The 18,091-nt window shown below is 40.2% G+C and overlaps 2 protein-coding genes across 2 annotated transcripts; one reads left to right on the top strand and one right to left on the bottom strand.

Annotated features, from left to right (window-relative positions):
• Positions 1–8,936: 8,936 nt before the first annotated feature.
• On the top strand, positions 8,937–10,268 carry LOC126714030 (uncharacterized). The gene is made up of 2 exons (XM_050414051.1): positions 8,937–9,249; positions 9,319–10,268. The coding sequence occupies exons 1-2, from the start codon at positions 8,937–8,939 to the stop codon at positions 10,266–10,268; spliced, it is 1,263 nt and encodes a 420-aa protein (XP_050270008.1).
• A 6,803-nt stretch (positions 10,269–17,071) lies between these two features.
• On the bottom strand, positions 17,072–17,807 carry LOC126713949 (coproporphyrinogen-III oxidase 2, chloroplastic-like). Its single transcript, XM_050413950.1, has one exon. It carries the CDS (start codon positions 17,726–17,728, stop codon positions 17,072–17,074), a length of 657 nt encoding a protein of 218 aa, XP_050269907.1. The 5' UTR covers positions 17,729–17,807.
• Between the last annotated feature and the right edge of the window lie 284 nt (positions 17,808–18,091).

The following is an 18,091-nucleotide window of genomic DNA, read 5'->3' as shown; positions in this document are numbered from 1 at the left end:
AAATATTGCTTTTTATAATAAAAAAAAAAATTGCATGAGTTTTGCTTTTCGTCCTAACCCATAATTTTTTTTTTATTTAAAAAAAATTGTCCTTCAAAAAAAATATATATTTAAAATGTTTAAAGACGAAAAATAAACTACGAAAAATGAAGTTCATACGAACAATAATTTTCATCTTTTCTTTTATCTTTGTGAGTTTTGGTAGCACATATGACACGTGTCATGTGTACAACCATTCATGTTTCCAACACCTAAAGAAAGAGAAATCTGAATCACATGCAGATTGTTTTAGAACTCAGACTATCACTTCATGATATTCTTCTTCTTTCTGGCAGTGGCTCAAAGAGTCAAGACCTAGCCCACTTTGACAACACCCTAGCTTTTGGAGCAGCTATATCCAGCCGCAGAAACAGAACGTTAGGGTGGGCTGAATAAACTCCCTCATCCTTTGGCAATTGACAGTACTCCAAGTTGTACGTTTTTAAATCCCTTTAAATATAAGTTGTTTAACTTAGTTATTTAGTTAAATGATTACTTAGATAAATTATTTAGATCTAGGTTAATACAATCAAATCATATCATATAAATAATGCGGAAAAGTAAATAATACATTGATATGATAACCTAGGAAAACCAAACTGATAAAAAATCTGGGGAGGATTTGACCTAGCTATCCTCAAGATAAAACAGATCCATTATGAAAGAATTGAAGTTTTTACAATAAGACTTAGACCACTAACATCCTATTGTTACCTCGAGTAAAAAACTTACTACCACGACCACGTGACAGCTCCGAGACCACATACTACTTTCCTTGAACCACAGCAACTGAAAAGATCACCAAGTTCTTGACATCAATCTTAATCTTGATAACCCTAAGTGTGTATGAAGGTAAACACCTCTAGATCTCACAGAAGATTCACACACACAGCATATCAATGCTTGCTCACTCCCAAGTGTAGGAGATCGTAGCAATATATTTCTCGGAGTACCGAAATCGAACCACAAGGAGCAGGGTAAATTCAAAGACAATATAATTAAATAACAATTTGAGAGAAGAAGAAAAATACTTTTACTTGGTGATTGTTAACAAGAATAATAATAAAAACTGATTTTAATTAATAATGTAAATACTAGGGCATCAGGGTGTTTTCCTATATCGATATGAAATTCTTTGTGATCTAAGAAAATATCTATTTCATAATTGATTGTTCTTATACACTTAAAAACTTATGATTCGGTTGAATTGAGACAATTCAAGAATGCATGATAACCTCGATTGATAATGCGGTTAGAAAAATTTTCAGAAAAACTCATTCACTTTAAATCCTGATTTCTATTTGAAATTATTAGAAATTCATCTAAACAATAAGAAAAACATGATTGAACTTATTGAAAGCATGGAAGAACTAATACATCAAAAGAAATCTAATTGAATAATCAAATATGTTGTAGATAAAATCCTAAAAAGAATCACATTGAATATTCATACCGTATAGAAGAAACATAACCCCTAGCCCTAGCAAAGAGTTTAGGCTGCCATTAGAGAAAGGAAAATACAAGGTTTTCTCTTCAAAATTCGTTCTCCACAGCCTCCCCTCAAAAACCCTAATGTCTAAGTGTCCAAAGAAAATAAAACATTTACTATTTTAATTTCCGTCCAAGTTTACAGCGGTAACTTGTGAGTTAATTTCGGCCTTCAAAAATTGAGAATTTCGAAAAACTCAAAACTGAAAAGTTGTAGATATTTAAGTTACGATTCCAACCCATCTAGCCTTGTGTCAATTGGATTTTTGTGGAGAGAGATACGCCCAAAATACTGATCAGTGATCAAATCAGATTTTTCCTTTTTAGATTCTGCTTCTTTGATTTCTTTCCTTATTTGAAGCTTCCAATCATGGTAGACGATCCAAGCACTCCAGCTGCACCTCCTTAGACATTTAAGCATGGTCCTTTAGCTCCACTTTAATTCTAGTTTGGCCTCTATTCTCTCACAAATTTCTGTAAACTCATCTTTCTCACATAATTTCCTGAAAGTAGAAAATTACACACAATGAATAGTATTTTATTCAAGAAATTATGTAAAGATAAATAATAGGGACTAATGCAAATCATGGCTTAATTATACAAATTAAGCATAATAATAAGGAGATAACGCCCATATAAATATATAACAAGTATACATTTTAAGGCGTTATCAATCAACAAGCTCTAAAACGTGGCTATGATTTTTCCTTTTACACTTAAGCAAAACATACCCTACACGTCATATGAGCTTGGGCTGAGATGAAAAATTCTGCAGGAAAATAATCTGCACGAGGTTCAATCGATCGAGCCTAATTTTCGATTGATCGAGCCTTGCAGATTTAGACATATAAATCCTGCAATTACTCGATTCTAACTTTACATATAAATACACTTTGATCAACCTAAATCTAGACTCTAAATTTTAATCATGATTTACCAACACATTATATATTGAAGTTCTAATACATTTAATTCCTAAATTCTTAGAACCTAACAAAAGTCACACACCAATAAACTTTGCCGCTATTAGCTAGAAATGTCTTGAAGATCAATTAGTCTAAGCTAGAGACTAAAATAATAATTTAAAGCTTAGGAACGAAAAACAATATTCATGAAAACTCTAGGGATCAATTACTAGTCTAAGCTAGAGACTACAACAATCGTACACCATTCACCGGTTGAATCAATGTTGTCTGTAGGCCAAAACTGCAACAAAAAGTAGGATCAGTACTGAAGTATCGATTACAGCATCATACAATCCCAGCCAATAATCCTATCAATCCTAATTGCGATTCAGTTTCCTCGATGATTCTGGGCCAAACCTAATTGTTTGGGGGCAAGTGAGATACTGCAAAATGAATCATGATTTTAACAACCATGGTTGCAAATGGGCCTAGTTGACTTGTTATTAACTTAGTTAAAATATTATTTTCGTCTTTGAAATTTGCAAGAATTTCATTTTCATTTGTATTTTTTAAAAGTATATTTTTTATCACTGAATTATTGAATCTTACATTTTTTTTTCCTGTAAGCTTAAAAAAACCTTCATCCCAAACTATTAAAGCAAATTATTTTTTTGTTCCTAAACTATTGAAAGCTCTTTAAAAAGTTTAGGAACGAAAAACGCTATTCAAGCAAACTTTAGAGATGGAAACAATATTTTACTCTATTTTTTAAGTTTGATTAGACCAAATATAATAATGGTGAGCTTAGCTCAATGATGTTTAAGCTTTGATTATACTAAATTATGTATACCATACATTATTTAATTATATTTTATTTTTATTAAATTGACTTGTATTTTTTTTGAAATGTCATGACTTTTTTTTTTCAATGATGTAAATACTCTTATATACGTAAGAAAATCTTAAATCAAAATTACAAAATATATATATATATATATATATATATATATATATATATATATAAAGGTAATCTTCTTCCAAATGTATTTCTATCTATAACTGAACCTAGGATTTTCTTTTTATTTATAAAAAAATAAAAAATAATTAAAAAACCTATTCTTAATTTTGGAGAGGTAAATTCTAAGAATCAAACTTGCGACACATTGCAAGTTTGCTGTTTAATTAGTGTTTTTCTGATTTTGCCATTGGTTCTTACTGGGGTTTTTAGCTAATTATTGCTGTATCGTTCACTCCCTTTACTATCTCTAACCATCTATAGGCCTCCTCTTTTTATTTATTTTTGCTGGAAGAAAAATAATTTTAAGAAGAGAAAGGCATCAAAAAGTATTACAAAAATTAGGGAAAAAAATAGGTGGACTATGCATGAGTTACTGTTTTTATATTCTGTTCTTTTATTTTATAATTATTCTTGAAATTTAGTCAATTAAACAAAAGAACAAACACTATTGCATAACAAAGAACAAATACTATTGTGTGAAATTTGGTCAACTATTTATGTAATACAACTCACACCAAATAATATATGTAAACAAACATAAAAAGAAGATACCTACACTCAAGTAATATAATTACAGCTCACACCAACATCAGCACTCAACGAGAACAAAATGAGTTATTCAATGACTACAACAAAGCAAAAAAAGAAAAAGATACAAAAAATTCTTCTATGTTGCAAAACAATCACAAAAATTTCTGAAAAACAATACAAATTGATATTTTAGCATTGCAACATTTATTGGATAATTGAGGATATTAGGGATTGGAATACTAATTTTTATTTGAATTTTTGTTTGATTGATATTTTCCATTTAGTAATTTAATGTTTCATATCAAGGATATGAATTTTTAAGATTGGAATCCTAATGTGTAATCAAAGAGGTTACAAAATTTATATTTGCAAAACATTCATATTAAATAATAATTCATACTCAATAGTTTTCCCGTGTATCGCACGAGTTAACGACTAGTTATATATATTTCTGATACTCTTCACACATTTACTAGAAAGAAAGTATCCTATGTATAAATTCTTTTTTAGAGCTAAGTGTGCATCTTTTTTTCTTTTTTCTTTTGAAATTGCAGGAGTGCATCACAAGAGAATAATTCCTTTATTTTGCTTAGGAAATATACATTTGATGTTGAGTGGGTTTGTACCAAGCACTTACATTAGTGGGTGTATGGTAATAAAAAAATGTGTAAAATTTACACAATTTTGCATAAAAATGACCTACATTAGTTACTATATAATTGTATAAATTTACAAGTTGTTACAGTAACTGTGTAAATTTACATTGATGCTATTTATTTTGCATTTAGTTCTTTATTATTTCTTTACGTATTTTGAGAATAAAGGAAGAGAGTGGATGATGATTTTTTGTGAACGAAAAAAAAAATTAAAAAAAAAAAACCAAGAAAATTTTACATTTTAATGAAATGTAGTATAAAATAGATAATTTGATGTAGGCTGTTTTGAGAAGTGAATATGTAAAATAGAAAAATGAGATTCTTATGCAAAAATAGACAGAACATAATTTTTTGCTTGAGTTGATATGAATACTTTTAAAGGCACGAAGATTGAGTTTTCTAGTTCATATATATTTAGCTTTACAAAAATCCTTAATAAATAGTGTACGGCACCGAGGTGCCCAGATCTAATTGGACCTTGAATTCAAGCCCAGTAGCGCGGCCCAGTTTTTCAAATCCCTTTTTATTCTACCCTCATAAACTACAAGTCTAAATCTCGTCCCCTAACCAGTGCTCGGCGTAAAGTGCCCGAACAATAAAGAAAGACTAAAATCTAAACATACCATAGGATGCTCGGCAGTTTCCAGGAAACATCACTACCGAGCATATTCGCTTGAGTTGGAACCAAGTTCCAAAGCCATAATCGCTGCATTCCACTCTCACCTAAACATCCACTTACAACAGATAATATTGGACCTTCAATTGCACTAACAATAGCAGTAATCATGATCTCTGTACTAACTTAGAGCTATAAATAGGAGAAGTTGGGGAAGAAATGGGGGTTCAAAAAAAAGGGAGAAAAACAGTTATTCAAGAAGAGAGAGAGAGAATATTGCTTTGAGTCTCTGTGCCGAGAACGACCCAAAGTAGGAAATCCTAAAGCCCACCTTATAAATAAGTTGTGAGCCCAAGTGAGGTTAAGCCCAATAATCTCATTTCCGGCACGCACAATTGGCGCCCACCGTGGGGCTATCCTACGAAGCTGTGGTTCGACTGAGACTCAAGCACGGGAAATGTTCAAAAGGCGTTCCGAAGGCCAAGCCGAGAGCGGATCGGTAGGATCTTCTCGAGACTCCACATGGCAGGAAAGAAGGTAGAAAAGGCGTGAGGATAGGGAGCATGGGCAAGGAGAAGAAGAATCTGTTCTGGGAGAGGGGTCAGACCAGACTCACCGAACAATGTCAGGTGCCTCAGGACACGGGCAGCATGATGGTAGAGACTAAGAGCTGGAGCGGTTGCACAAACTGGTGAGGGATCTGGAGTTGGAAGCAAGGGGTTGGCGCCAGAGAAGGGACCGAAACAACTAAGAAAGGAGGGATGATAATGTGGGAAATTGAGGCGAGGAGGGCTCTAGCTAGTTCGGTCCCCGAAGATTCTGGGACCGGTCACTTTCCTGAGAATCACACCAACATAGGAACCGCTCGCGTTCCTGAGAGACGCGTTAGTGTCGGAATCGTTCACGTTCGCGCAGATATGACGACCGTGGTTCGGATTCTCCGGAGGAACGGCAAACCCACAATGCTGCCATGGACGCCATGAGCCAAGCCTTACGAAGAGCTACTCAGTCGCCATTCTCAAATGAAATTGAATAGGCCCCTATGCCGAGCCAATTTACACGGCCACCATTTAATTCCTATGATGGGAAAATGGACCCTGTGGAGCATGTCAGTCATTATATCCATATGATGTCCTTGCATGTACAAAATGATGCGCTAATGTGTAAGGTGTTCCCCTCTAGTCTCGGCTCCACGGCCTTGAGATGGTTTAATGGATTACGAAAAGGTTCCATTCGCAGCTTCGCCGAGCTGATCCAGGAGTTTGGCGCTCGATTCGTGACGTGTAGCCGGGTGCCGCAACCGGTGGACGCGTTGCTTTCCATAAAAATGAGGGTCGACGAAACCCTTTGGAGTTATGCCAATCGATATTGGGAACTATACAATGAAATCGGTGGGGGCAATGAGAAGATTGCGACAAGCACTTTCAGGATGGGGCTTCCCGAAGACTGTGAACTACGGGATTCGTTAACGAAAAGACCTCCCGAGGATATGAGGCAACTTATGAGGCATATTGAGGAGTATAAACGTCTCGAAGATGATCGGCTGCAAAATAAGGGAAAGGCCCCGTTGCTCGGTCACTCTCGGCAGGGCGTTTTTCCAACAAGACCAAAGAAGGATTTCAGGATGCAGGAACTAGAAGCACAAATTAGAGGAATGAATGTGGCGTTCAAAGAGCCGGTACACAAAATTCTAGACCAGATTAAAAACGAGTCGTTCTTCAGGTGGCCGAACTAGATGGGGAGCGACCCGTCCTGGAGGAATCAAAACTTGTACTGCACATACTACAGAGATAAAGGGCACACCATCGAGCAATGCCGAGTATTAAAAGATCAACTGGGACAACTAGTGAAGGTAGGATATTTGAAAGAGTTCGTAATGGATTCCAGTAACCAAGATGCCGGCCATGGTGCTTAGCAGAAAGGGAACCCCCTCCCGCCACCGTTAGGAGTGATCGAGGTCATCCACGCTACCCCGAGGAGTGCGGCCACAACCAGAAGAGGAGTATTAACAGTGACGCCTAAAGAAACCTGCACGGAAGGACAATCACTCGGAAAAAGGATGAAAGTTAGCCGGCTGGCAATCTCTTTTGACGAGGAAGATCTGAAAGGAACGATCCAATCTCATGATGATGCGTTGGTAGTAACAGCATGGATAAACGACTTCTTAGTGAAAAGAGTGATGATAGACCAGGGAAGCGGAGCCGATGTAATGTACCCAAATTTGTTCGAAGGGCTTGGATTAAAAAATCAGGACTTGATGAAATATGATACGCCGCTGGTCTCATTTGACGGAAGAATGGTGATCCCCAAATGTCAAATTTCTCTTTCGGTGAATATGGAAGGCAAGGAAGTGATGGTGACCTTCATAGTAGTCAGATCGTTCTCACCGTACACGGCAATCCTGGGAAGCTCGTGGATTCACGCAATGAAGGCTGTTCCATCCACCCTACATATGAAAGTTAAATTTCCCACCGAGCATGGAGTTGCCATGGTACGGGGAAACTAGCAAGTGGCTAGGTAGTGCCTGGTTGCCGTGGTCAAGTGGAAAGGGGAGCAGGTTGAACAAAAGGAAACCACTGAAGGAGTAACTTCATAGCAATTACAGAAGCCCCGAAAAGAAGTAGGGACAAGTTGTGCCGATGAGGTTTTGAAGGTCAAAATTTTTCCAGATACTGACAGGTATTTCCAAATAGGCACGAGCATGAAAGACCGAGATAAGGTAGAAATATTGTTATTCCTTTTGCAGAATGTGGATGTCTTTGCATGGAGTTCGTACAAAGTGCTCGGAGTAGATCCCGAGTTCATTGTCCATAAGCTCAACGTGGACCCATCATTCCCCCCGAAGAAGCAAAAGCCAAGAAGAGCATTGAAAGAGTATGTTGACACGATCAAGTTGGAAGTCCAAAGGCTAAAGGAAGCAGGGGTGATAAGAGAAGTATTCTTCCCGAAATGGTTAGCAAATACAGTGATAGTAAAGAAAAATAATGGCAAATGGAGGGTTTGTGTGGATTTCACGGACTTAAAACGGGCATGTCCTAAAGACTCGTTCCCAATGCCCAAGATTGATCAATTGGTAGATGCTACATACGGACACCCGAGGATGAGCTTCTTGGACGCCTTTCAGGGGTATCACCAGATTGCCCTAGCATCCGAGGACCGAGAAAAGACAGCATTCATTTCCCCGAATGCAAATTATCACTATAACGTAATGCCATTTGGGTTGAAGAATGCCGGAGCCACATACCAGCGGATGATGACAAGGATGTTTCGAGAGAAAATTGGGTGCATGGTAGAAGTATACATTGACGATATGGTAGTAAAGAGTAAACAGGAACCACGACATGTAGAAGATCTTCGGGGAGTATTTGAGGTACTCCCCGAATGCTGAAAAGTGCACTTTCGGTGTGGGGGCTGGTAAGTTCTTGGGGTATCTGATCTCTACTCGGGGGATAAAGGCCAATCCCAACCAGATCGAAGCCGTGAATCGCCTCAAACCACTGAGCAATCCCAAAGAAGTACAAGTATTAACTGGGATGTTAACCGCACTAAATCAGTTCATTTCCAAATTTGCTGATCGCTGCAGACCATTTTATCAACTTCTGAAGAAGTGGAAAGGATTTTAGTGGGATGACGAGTGTGACAAGGCCTTTTGAGATCTGAAGGAGTATCTGACGCAAGCGCCCATGTTAACGGCCCCAGATTCCGGAGAAGATTTATTCATGTACCTCTCAGTGTCCGATCACACTGTAAGCGCTGTGTTGCTGAAGGACCGAGGAGTGCAGCAGCCGATGTATTACATAAGCAAAACCTTGGTAGATGCTGAGACGAGATATCTACCCTTGGAGAAGTTAGTGTTGGCTCTGGTACACGCAACAAGGAAGCTGCCGCATTACTTTCAGGCTTATACTGTGTTCGTCCTTACCGAGTATCCCCTGCAGTCATTGTTAAAAAGGTTAGACTTCACAGACCGAATAGCTAAGTGGGGGACTCAGCTAGGTTCCTTCGACATAAGGTACAGGCCGTGAAGCTCAGTGAAAGGGCAGGTTCTTGCTGATTTCATTGCAGAGTTCTCCCCCAAGAACGACAGGAAGATAATCTGTAATGTAGAGAATCGCCCATGGAAGGTGTTTGTGGACGGTGCTTCGAGTGCTATGGGGGCCGGAGCTGGAATTGTCATAATCACTCCAGAGGGTATACGACTAGAGCATTCCTTCAGATTGGGATTCAAAGCCTCTAATAATGAGGCTGAATATGAGTCCTTTCTTACCGGATTGAGGACCGTTTTGTGCCTGGGCGCAAGGGATGTGGAGGTTTATTCGGATTCTCGGCTGGTTGTTTATCAGATCCAGGGAAGCTTTAAAGCTTGGGACTCTCGAATGAAAGCTTATTTGAGTGCAGCTAAGAAAATCATTAGCAAGTTCGGGACAGTGAAGGTGGCCCAGGTAGGCCGAGCACAAAACAAACACGTTGACTCACTAGCCACGTTGGCCTCGTCAATTACCGAGGAGGTTCCTTGGCTTATCAAAGTAAAACTTATAAGGGTGCCAAGTATCGGTATGGAAGATAATTGTAACTCAGCCGGGGTCGACGTCATCGTGATTTCAACAACCAGGCCATGCTGGATGAACCCGATCATCGACTTCTTAGCCAAGGATAAGGTTCCAGACGATGAAAAAGAGGCTAAAAAGATTCGTCGAGTGGCTTCCCAGTATTGGCCGTCAGCAGATTGCAAATTGTACCGAATGTCTTTTGGAGGCCCGTACCTTTTATGCTTACATCCCGAGAAAGTAAATGAACTTCTGTCCGAGCTGCATGACGAGGTGTGTAGTGGTCATGTTGGGGGGCGTTCGTTAGCACACAGAGCGATGACTCAAGGATTTTGGTGGCCGCAAATGCAGAAAGATGCAGCAGAATATGTCCGGAAATGTGAACAATGTCAAAAACACGCTCCTCTGATCCACAAGCCAACAAGTCGTTTAAGCCCCGTCAATAGTCCATGGCCATTTGCACAATGAGGGCTAGATATCCTCGACCCATTCCCCCAAGCAACAGGTAACTGTCGATTCGTGTTGGTGGTGGTTGATTATTTCACAAAATGGGCGGAAGCCAAAGCCCTGGCAAATATCCGAAATATGGACGTGAAGAAGTTTGTATGGAAGAACATAGCCAAGAAATTTGGGGTGCCGGACTCACTGATATCAGAAAATGGGCTACAGTTTGACAGCAAAGTTTTTCGGACCTTTTGCAGTGATCTTGGCATTAAGAACAGATATTCCACTCCGGCGTATCCTCAAAGCAACGGCCAAGCTGAGGCAGTTAACAAGACCATTTTGAACGGGTTGAAGAGAAGGTTGGATAGGGTAAAGGGAAGATAGGCCGAGGGGTTACCTAACGTTTTGTGGGCTTACCGTACAACCCCAGAAGGTCCACAGGAGAGACCCCGTTCTCCTTGACGTATGGAGCAGAAGTTGTAATACCAACCGAAGTAAACTTGTGCAGTGCACGGGTCGTAGGATTTGACCCCGTCCAAAACGACGAATTAATGCTGGAGCACTTGGATTGGTTGGAAGAGTGCCGGGAAGCAGCAACAATATGGCTCGCGGAATACCAACAGAGACTTGCCTAACGATACAACTGAGATGTAAAAGGTAGGGAATTCAGTGTCGGAGACTTGATGTTGAGAATAGTTGTGGGAAACATGTGGGACATATGTGCAGGGAAGTTAGCTCAAACGTGGGAGGGACCGTACAGAGTTACTGCCATTACAGGCGCGGGGGCGTACTACTTAAAAGACCTTGATGATAGGCCACTCTCCCGGCCATGGAATGTCCACAACCTAAAGAAGTTTTACCAGTAACCATTCGTGCACGGAAACGTAAGTCCAAATCTTGTACATCGCTCTAGTCAACATAATAATGAAGTTACTTGTTCCAGCTATATTCAATTTCATTATTGTGCATTAAGTAATTGCATATTTAGTATGAATGGATTACGTTAAGGACAGAAACCTCATTCTCAGTTCGATTAAAATCGCCGAGTAAGTGGAAACCTTATTATTCTTACAAAAAACGTTAAGGACAGAAACCTCATTCTTGGTTCGATCAAAATCGTCGAGCAGGTGAAAACCTTATTCTAATAAAGAAAAGTCTAAGGACAGAAACCTCATTCTCGGTTCGATCAAAATCGCTGAGCGGGTGGAAATCTTATTCTAATAAAGAAAAGTCTAAGGACAGAAACCTCATTCTTGGTTCGATCAAAATTGCCGAGCAGGTGAAAACCTTATTATTCTTACAAAAAACGTTAAGGACAGAAACCTCATTCTCGGTTCGATCAAAATCGTTGAGTGGGTGGAAACCTTATTCTAATAAAGAAAAGTCTAAGGACAGAAACCTCATTCTCGGTTTGATTAAAATCACCGAGCGGGTGGGAACCTTATTCTAATAAAGAAAAGTCTAAGGACAGAAATATCATTCTCAGTTCGATCAAAATCGCTGATCAGGTGAAAACCTTATGCCAGAGAATGAGGCACTGTGTCGTTCATATTCTCAAGAAAGAAAACATGTGTTGTATAAACACACAATATATGGGGGCTCAATTTATCCCAGCGTGCAGGCCATTCCCGGCCATACATGCAAAAAGAATAAGTAGCAACAACAAAAACAGGGGAAGAAAAATAACACCGAAGATCAAAGTAAAGCATTTAGGGGCATGATCAAAACAAACACACAACAAATAGATAATCATCCAAATAAAGTTAACATAAAAGTAGAATCAATGTCTCGTCGCCAAACCTGGCAACTGTGTACGGGTCGTCCCCATGAAATAAATAAGCTGTTCAGTCACCACAGCCCGGTGACGTAGGCAAATTTACCGAAAAAGAAATAGTAATAAAAGTGCAATAAAAAGAAATAAAAGCATTAGAAAAGCAATTCGGCAATTAACTTAATGAAGCGGAGGGTTCAGTCTGATCTGCCGCCTTGGTCTGCTGCTAGTCAGCCACGGGAAAGTGCAGGTCCCCATTGAGCTGATCTTGGGCACTTGGGATGCTGGTGGCTTCCGTCTCATCCGGCTCTGCATGTGCATAGATCTGTTCCACCGAGGGATCTTGCACGGCAGCATCTGAGTTCGGGAAGGGAATCTGGCCGGGATCACTTAGAGGGGAATCCTCGGGGACCCCTAAAATCTGCAGAGCAGCAAACCACCTGGCCTCAAAACCTAGCCTTCGAGCTTGGTTCATAACTGGCTCTGCGGAATTCTCGGCATCAGCAAACCCTTCATTGTACCATTTCTCTTCGCAAGCCTCCAAAGCCGCCCTCAGGTCGGTAAGTTCCTCGGCTTGGGCCGTGTTTAAGCTGATCACCTCAGCCAACTTGACATCCGTCTCATTCTGCTTAGCCAAGAGTTTCGTGGACCTCTTCTTCGCCAATGCTCTATTCTTCTCCGCAACAGCAACCTTTTTCTCGGCAGTATCAGCTGCCTTTATTTTATTCTTAGCTGTTTTGACAGCTGTCTCCCATGCCTCCCTCTCTCGGTCAGCCTCCTCAGCAAATTCCTTTGCGCGACCATCCAAAATATAGGACAATTGAGCAGCCTAACAAAAACAAAAATTAGTACAGCAAAGAAATGAAAGGTAAATGAAAAGTAATAAATGTGAAGAGGACAATAAGGAATTGGCAAGTAGAGAGTTACCGCAACAATATGCCACTGTAGCCTACGCCCCATGGACTCCTCTGACCCTTCTTCAAAGGCGTGTACATCATCGGGCAGGAGAAGGCCCTTAGCCAAGGTCTGAGCAATGCGGCCCCCCTTGCCTTTCTCCCACATCTGCACACAAGTAATTGAAGGCAGAGGCTTGCCGTCTAGCAGGAACTTAGGCTTCCACACCTGCGCAGCTTGAGAGGAGGACACAACACCCAGCCCAACCTGGGTTTGCGGCTCATGGATGATAATGCCTCCGGTTAGTCGAGGAGGAGTCTGAGCTGCTACATCTCCCGGACCCATAGGCGGCTGATTGACAACCCTCTACCTTTTCCGAACTCGTCTAGCTTGAGGAGGAGGTGCTTGGGTTTGGCTTTGAGAGGGTGGGGGCTACGCGGCTTGCCGCGCACCGGGCACAAAGCAATCAATGGTCATGATCTTCCGGGTCACCATGTCCTCGCTAAGAAAGGGATCGGTGTCTGACAAGTCAGTTACATCAATTGCAAAATGCTCGGCTTCCTCTACGGGAGCCTCGGGTTCAACAGGGTCCTCGGGATGAGCGGGTTCTTGAATAGGAGCTTCTTCTTGGACAGCTTTGTGGGCTAACTCTCGGAGACGTCGAAACACATGCTCCGCAGACTTGTCCCGCAGTGGCACTAGCTCGTCCGAGCAGGTGTATCGCTTGCCCAATTCCCTCGCCTCCCCAACTATAAGCTTCGGCGAGAGAAAATTCGCGTGCCGAACGTCTATGTACGACAAAAGAGGGTTGTCAACCAACAACGCCTGTTTGAAAGACTACCAGGTAGAATAAATTGGTTCGACCCCGAGGATTAGATATGATGCTCGGAGCTGTCCGTCCCAATGCACGAATATCTCGGACCGAAGGATGAAATTCAAGTCCCTGACGTGAACTGTCCTAACGTCCGGGATGAACAGTTTACCTTCTGCAAAAGAACGAGATACAATATCAACAACCAGTAAGATAAAACTACTGCAATTAGAAAAACGGTTAAGTCAGAGATCGGTACAAACCCACTTCACGCCGTGAGAGGGGGTAGGGAATCTCTCCGGCAAACCAATTGTCGCGCACCCGGACAAACTGCCCAACCGAGTTCCTATTTGAATCAGGTAGGCATGATATCAGCCGTACCCGATTATCCCTAGTTTTTAAGTAATAATTAGAAGTCTTATTCCACAAATATTGTACATGTAGTTTATGTCATGGTAATCCAACTGTAAATCAAATGTGTGGTTCAACCTACTGACGCAACTAACTACCTGGTAAAAATTGGGTGGGAGTTGGTCGGGACACAACCCATAGGAAACCTAACCCCATCCTCTAGAACTGCCATTAGGGAAAGAAAGCAGTACCATGCCCTCTGTGGAAAGCAATCTCGCTCTCGTGGCAGTAAGCCACTTCCACGTCACCGGGGATATCAAACTTTTGCCTAAAGATGGCCAAAGACGTCGGGGTATCCAGAAGAAAAGAATAACCCATTTCGAAATCTAATACTAAGAGAAGGAACTCGTAGAAAGAAGTTGAAGTAAAAGGAGGGGGTAGAGAACTTACTTTGGGCTCTAAGGAAGGAAGGGTCTCTGAGCTGGTGAGTAAGTACTCAAATGAATGATCGGCAGAGAGTAAGCTCAGGAAGTAGGAAGTGAAAAAGTGAAAGAATGTTTTGAGGAGAACTATTTATAGAAGCAAAAGAGGACAGGGAAACGTTTAATCAGCAATAAATAGGAAGGATTTATAAAAAACCCTACGAATGCCAATGATAACTGACACGCACGTCGCCTCGGTTCATGAACCGTCAGGTAATAATGACAACTGAACCTGGCGCTTCGGAATAATGTGTCTTTTGAGAAGAGCATTAATGGGATGCCGTAACCACTTGAGTTTCTAACTGTTAGACTCTCGAAACAAAAATGCCTGGTCAGTTCCTTGATTCTCCTCGGTAGCCGGGCATGAATTAAGGGGGGGCTAATGTACGGCACCGAGGTGCCCAGATCCAATTGGGCCTTGGATTCAGGCCCAGTAGAGCGGCCCAGTTTTTCAAATCCCTTTTTATTCTACCCTCATAAACTACAAGTCTAAATCTCGTCCCCTAACCAGTACTCAGCATAAAGTGCCCGAACAATAAAGAAAGACTAAAATCCGAACATACCATAGGATGCTCGGCAGTTTCCAGGAAACATCACTACCGGGCATATTCACTTGAGTTGGAACCAAGTTCTAAAGCCATAATCACTGCATTCCACTATCACTTAAACATCCACTTACAATAGATAATATTGGACCTTCAATTGCACTAATAATGGCAGTAATCATGATCTCCCCACTAACTTAGAGCTATAAATAGGAGAAGTTGGGGAAGATATGGAGGTTCAAAAAAAAGGGAGAAAAACAGTTATTTAGGAAGAGAGAGAGAGAGAATATTACTTTGAGTCTCTGTGCCGAGAACGACCCAAAGTAGGAAATCCTAAAACCCACCTTATAAATAAGTTGTGAGCCCAAGTAAGGTTAAGCCCAATAATCTCATTTCCAGCGCGCATAAATGGCATAAAAACTGTAAAGATGTTTTCACTCATCATTTTAGCGACCAAAAATTTCTATGCTTTTTATGCTTTTTAGGAACAATTAATTTATAATTTGGATAAAGTTTAGCTACAAAATTGGTTATAGCCTTAGATTCCAACCTTACTCAATATCTTTTTATTGGAAATGAATTTTGACAAATCCACCATTAGATTACATCTTATTCTTATATCTTCCATACTTGCAAAATTTCAAGAAAATTAAATATCAATAGCTATGTCGTTAATAAATTATTTAAATTGCAAGTTTTTTGTAGTTTAAAATTATGCATAAAATATAAGCTTATATATTATATAGGAAATAATATCCAATTGACACAAAATTTGACATGTGTATTAAGAGTATAAAGAACATTCAATTCAACGGTTAGATTTTCAAAATATGTAGCAATGTTTATTTTACTGAGTAAGGTTGTAACCTTAAGTTACAACTAATTTTGTAACTAAATTTTATCCTTATAATTTTTATATTGATAAACTTTTATGATTGTTATTTCTATAAAATTCAATTGTAGCCAAGAGCCTTATATCTCAACCGATTGGCACACTTTTTGGTATTTCCAACAAAAACATTCATGGATCAAATCATTTTACACCCAATTATCCATTTTTTAAATAAAAAAAATTAAAATAATTTAAAAGAAAAAAAGAAAAAGAAAAAGAGAGAAGAAGAAGAAGGCTGTACTTGTATCTTGTCTAACTCATATATTTACGAGAATGTGTGTGGGCTAAAAGGTTATGGGCTATGTTTAATGAGCCAGTCATAATTCCTGATTTTCATGCTGCAGGCCCGAGTGTGATGGACTTTTTTTTTTTTTTAATTTTCCAGAAGAGTGGGCTGGACTAATTTGAAGAATGAGTTACACTTTTCTAACTTCCGTTTTGTGTCGAGAACTTTTCTAGAATCCCATGGACTCTATATATATGGCTAGCAAGAAATTCCCTAGTCTTCAAAAATGTACTTCTTCCCTTGGCAAATGCCAGCTGAGACACCTTAATATATATATATATATATATATCACATGTTGGAGAAAAAAAATAAAGAAATAATAGGCAAAAGGAGAACCTGGGTTAATATGAGATGAGGTGCGAAGATGGATAAAGGGATTTTCATTAAGTTTGGCTGTCACTTTGGAGTATTAATGAAGTAGAATTTTATATTTTCTGAAATTTAGGTAATAGATAATTAATTAAAGTGTAGATACTTATCGTAAAGAAACGATATTCATGCAAAGAGATGAACTGCTATTTTGAATGGCTTACGTTTTTTTAGAGCATTTGCAGCAGTGGAGCTAAAAAGCTATAATGCTATTTTAGCTCCACAAATATTGCAAAACAAGCTCACAGCAGTGGAGCCAAAGCCAAAATATTTGGCTGATTTGCTACAGTGCACATCTATATATAGATGTGCACTGTAGCGCTCATCTAAAAAAAAAAATAATATTTTAAGCAGCAGCCGATTAAAATAATCGCTCATTCCCCTTTTTTTTTCATTCTTTTATTTTCTATCTCCTTCCGTTCACTCTCAATCTCCTTCTCCCTCAATCTCCTTCTCCCAAATCACTCCTGCCTCACTCATCACCGTCGCCGCCACAGACCAGCCCAGCCCACGCCGTCCCTCGCCGTCAGCAAAGAACGGAACGGGGCCCGGCTTCACCTCGGCGGAGGCGGTGGCGGCACGGTAAGCCTCCGGTGGCATAACCCCATAAACGACAGAAACATTAACCCCAGCTTTCTCCCAAACGGCACCGTCTTGAAGAACTCGACTTATGCCTCCGCCGCCACCAGGCCTCGACCACACATCTTCCTTAAACTTAGCTCCACTGTCGGCGCCTTCGATTGCTTTGCACACGCTGTCCTGTGCTTTCCTTATCATTTTCTCGAACCGGGATCGGACGGTGGAGGATGAAGATGATGATGATGATGGGGAATCATGGTCGTCGGATTCGCGGAGGAATGTGTTGGGTCGTTCGGTTTCTGGGACTTCTTTTTCGATGGAAACTGCGGATCGAATTGTTGTTGTTTTGAGTGTGAGATTGCGGGTTTGGGTTTTGGAGAAATTGAAGGAGAGTTTGGTGGTGGGTTTTGATTTTGGTGAGGTTGAGGTGAGAGGGAAAAGAGTGAAGTAGGAGGATGAAGATGACGATGAGACAATGGCACTCGCTGTTGTTGGTGGTGACATTGGTTTGGTTTGGTTTTGTTTGAATCAAATTTTGATGTAGGAAAATGAATATATATCTGAAGAAGATATAGTAGAGTGTGATGAAGAAATTTATTGAAGAGAGAGAGTTGGGATATTAATATATGATGATATGATATGATAAGGGGTGTTGTTTACAGTAAACAGTACTGTGGTGATGTGTGGATGGATGGACTGACTTTTTCACGAGTTTGTTCTTTTTGAGTAAAACTTCAAAAACAACAGGCTGGCCGTTTACCGGCAACATGGAGTAAGTAAAAAAAAGTCGTCGGTGGCGGTGGTGGTGGTGGCGGCGACGACGGCGGTGGAAAAAAAGTCGTCGGCGGCGATGGTGGAGGTGGCGGC

This window comes from Quercus robur, chromosome 1 (assembly GCF_932294415.1).
Source record: "Quercus robur chromosome 1, dhQueRobu3.1, whole genome shotgun sequence".
Taxonomy (NCBI): domain Eukaryota; kingdom Viridiplantae; phylum Streptophyta; class Magnoliopsida; order Fagales; family Fagaceae; genus Quercus; species Quercus robur.
This window is presented reverse-complemented; position numbering and strand designations above follow the sequence as displayed.